We start from the raw sequence: 2,500 nt of genomic DNA, 5'->3' as shown, positions 1-2,500 counted from the left end.
AAGACTGGCGGGTAACGAGTGTCGGTCAGGCCCTCTGCAGCAGTCGCCACGCACCGGTTTCCAAAGGGTTTTGTCCGGGCAAAAATCGAAAGTGTGCGAGCGGTGCGAGCGGTAGCACATGGCACAGGCAACCCCGTTTCATCCTACTCTGCGCAGAGCGACATGCGCCGGCCCAGAGGCTCTCACAGCACAAGTTGACAGGCAAGGGAGTGGGAAGTGACCGCGGGCTAACACAGGGCATTTGTCGCCCATCATTTCCGAGGAATTACTTCAGTCCCGTGGGGATTTGTCAGAGGAAACGTGTCCCTTGTAATCAGTACTAATGATTAATCATTTCTGGAACCTATGTCGTGCTTGTCCTTCCGTAAACATAGATAAGGTAAGTGCTGGATAAGAGAGAGAGTCTCGGGGCATGTGGTTCGGAGTTGTTTTTTGGAGAATAGGAAGGGGAAACAAGCGTATTTCTGGTATTTTCGTGCCACACCCTTAAACAAGAAATCTAAAAAAAATGTCGTGTTTCCTCACTCGTCCTCGTATTTTTATTCATCCTCCGGGTTTTCCGAGAGTGACTGCGTTTTGTAGGCGTTACTTTTCGCACCTCGACTTGTTTTGATCAAGTAGGCGGGGCTTCTTTGCAACAGTTTGTAAACATGGGGCGATTAAACCGGTCCATTTGGCCAGCGAGACGAGTGATAGATGGCTGGTGTTGAGGATTTGTTTTACGCGATTGACACTTCGGCTGGCGAAATATGCAATGTGTGAGAGAGAGAGAAAGAAAACAGGTGTCTTTCGACTCGTTCCTGAAAAAAATATGTAACATTAAAGATGATGATTCCAATTTAACTCGATAAAGTGGGTACGTTCTCCGCCCGTCTTTTCTATTACATTCTTTTCCTTTCTTACGTACTACTTCATTATGTATTAAAATACCTGATATGTCCAAAGATTTATCAAGTGAAAAACGATCAAACGAAGGGGAAAATAGAAGGAAAATCGAAACAAATTCGAGATAACTGAAGAGCGAGAAAGAAATGGTTTCCTCGCAGTCCCTGGCGCCAAACACGAACGTGGAGTGGCCTTGCAATATGCCAGGCTGCAGGACTCGGCGACAAACGTTCATTTGACCTGACGTTTGTTTTCCCCCTCGGGCGAGTGAGCGACCTCTCTCCCCTCTTCCCTCTTCCTCTCTCGCTCTTCTTCTCCCTCTGTTCCTCTCCTCCCCTCTCTTCATTCTCTTTTTCCCTCTTCATGCTCCTTTCTCCTCTCTTCCTCTCCCTCGCTCTTTCTCGCCTCTTCCTCGCTTCTCTCACTCCCCACTCTCCTCCCCTCTTCCCCACATCTCCTATCTCCCTCTCTCTTGATCACTTCTCCCCTCTTCCTCTCTTGTTCGCTCTCCCTCTTTTGTCCAGTCTTTCTCTCTTCTCCCCTCCCTCTCTTCTCCCTTCTCCTCTCTCCCTCTCTTCTTCTCTTCGCTCCTGCCGCCCTCGCACCTTCTCCCGTCACCCATTTCCTTTGCTCCTTTCCCCTCTCCCACTCTTTATCTCCACTCTCTCTCTTCCTCTCTTCGCTCCTTCTCCCTTCCCCCCACTCCCTTGCTCCTCTCCTCTCCCCTGTCCCTCACTCCTCCCCTCTCCCCTCTCCTCCACTCTTCCTTCCCTCTGCCTTCCCTCTCCCTCACTCCTTCTCCCCTCTCTCTCTTACTCCTCCCCCTCTCTTTCACTCCTTCTCCCCCCTCTCTCTCTCACTCCTCCCCTCTCTCTCTGACTTCTCCCCTCTCCCTCACTCCTTCTCTACTCTCCCTCACGCCTCCGCTCTCCTTCTCCCCTCTCCCCTCTCCCTCTCTCCTTCTCCCCTCTCCCTCACTCCTTCTCCCCTCTCTTTCCTCCCCTCTTGGACCTTGTTGCTCAATCATCCCTCGTACGGCAAACGAGCGAAACAGTGTCATGACAACAAGAGGGAAAGTTCACCCGCGTTCGTTATGCAGAGATACTGGTTGTGATCTTCGGCCGTTGGGTGTTGCTGGGGTTGTTGCTTTGTTGGTGTTGATTCTGTTGTTGATTATTTATCATTATTGATTATTATTATTGTTATTGTTATTATTGACTATTATTGTTATTGTTATTGTTATTAGTTTCGGCTGTGTTGTTGGTTTAAGGTGTTTAATTGAGGTGTTGCTGATTTTGGCGGTGGTGATGAGTTTGGTGGTGTTGTGTTTTTAGTGTGTGCGCTTTACTGATTTTATCGATGTTGATTCTGGTGATGGTGGTGTTTCTGGTTGATGCGGTGTTGTTGCTGTTGGTGTTATTGTTTTTTCTAGGGCTATTTTATTTGTTTTTGTTGATCAGTTTGTTATTCATCATTTTGTCTGTTGTTGTTTTTGTTGCCTTCATCCTCACCATCGTCAATATTAATACTGCGAATGATCGAATCATCGTCATCATTTTCACAAACGACATCATCAATATTATCGTCGTCATCATCATCGTCGTCGTCGTCGTTG

General features: G+C 48.0%; 1 protein-coding gene across 1 annotated transcript in view; it reads left to right on the top strand.

The window, feature by feature from the left end:
• The window catches only part of LOC138864033 (uncharacterized), a gene marked incomplete at its 3' end in the record, with an annotated part of 654,799 nt that overhangs the window by 58 nt on the left and 652,241 nt on the right, over positions 1 to 2,500 (top strand). The window contains 1 exon segment of the mRNA XM_070129892.1: positions 1 to 379. This exon segment is cut by the window's left edge and continues 58 nt beyond it. Within this exon segment, the coding sequence (XP_069985993.1) occupies positions 323 to 379 (57 nt within the window).

Source organism: Penaeus vannamei, chromosome 14 (assembly GCF_042767895.1).
Source record: "Penaeus vannamei isolate JL-2024 chromosome 14, ASM4276789v1, whole genome shotgun sequence".
NCBI classification, from domain to species: domain Eukaryota; kingdom Metazoa; phylum Arthropoda; class Malacostraca; order Decapoda; family Penaeidae; genus Penaeus; species Penaeus vannamei.
Note: the sequence above shows the minus strand (reverse complement) of the source record. Positions and strands in the feature narration are given on the sequence as shown.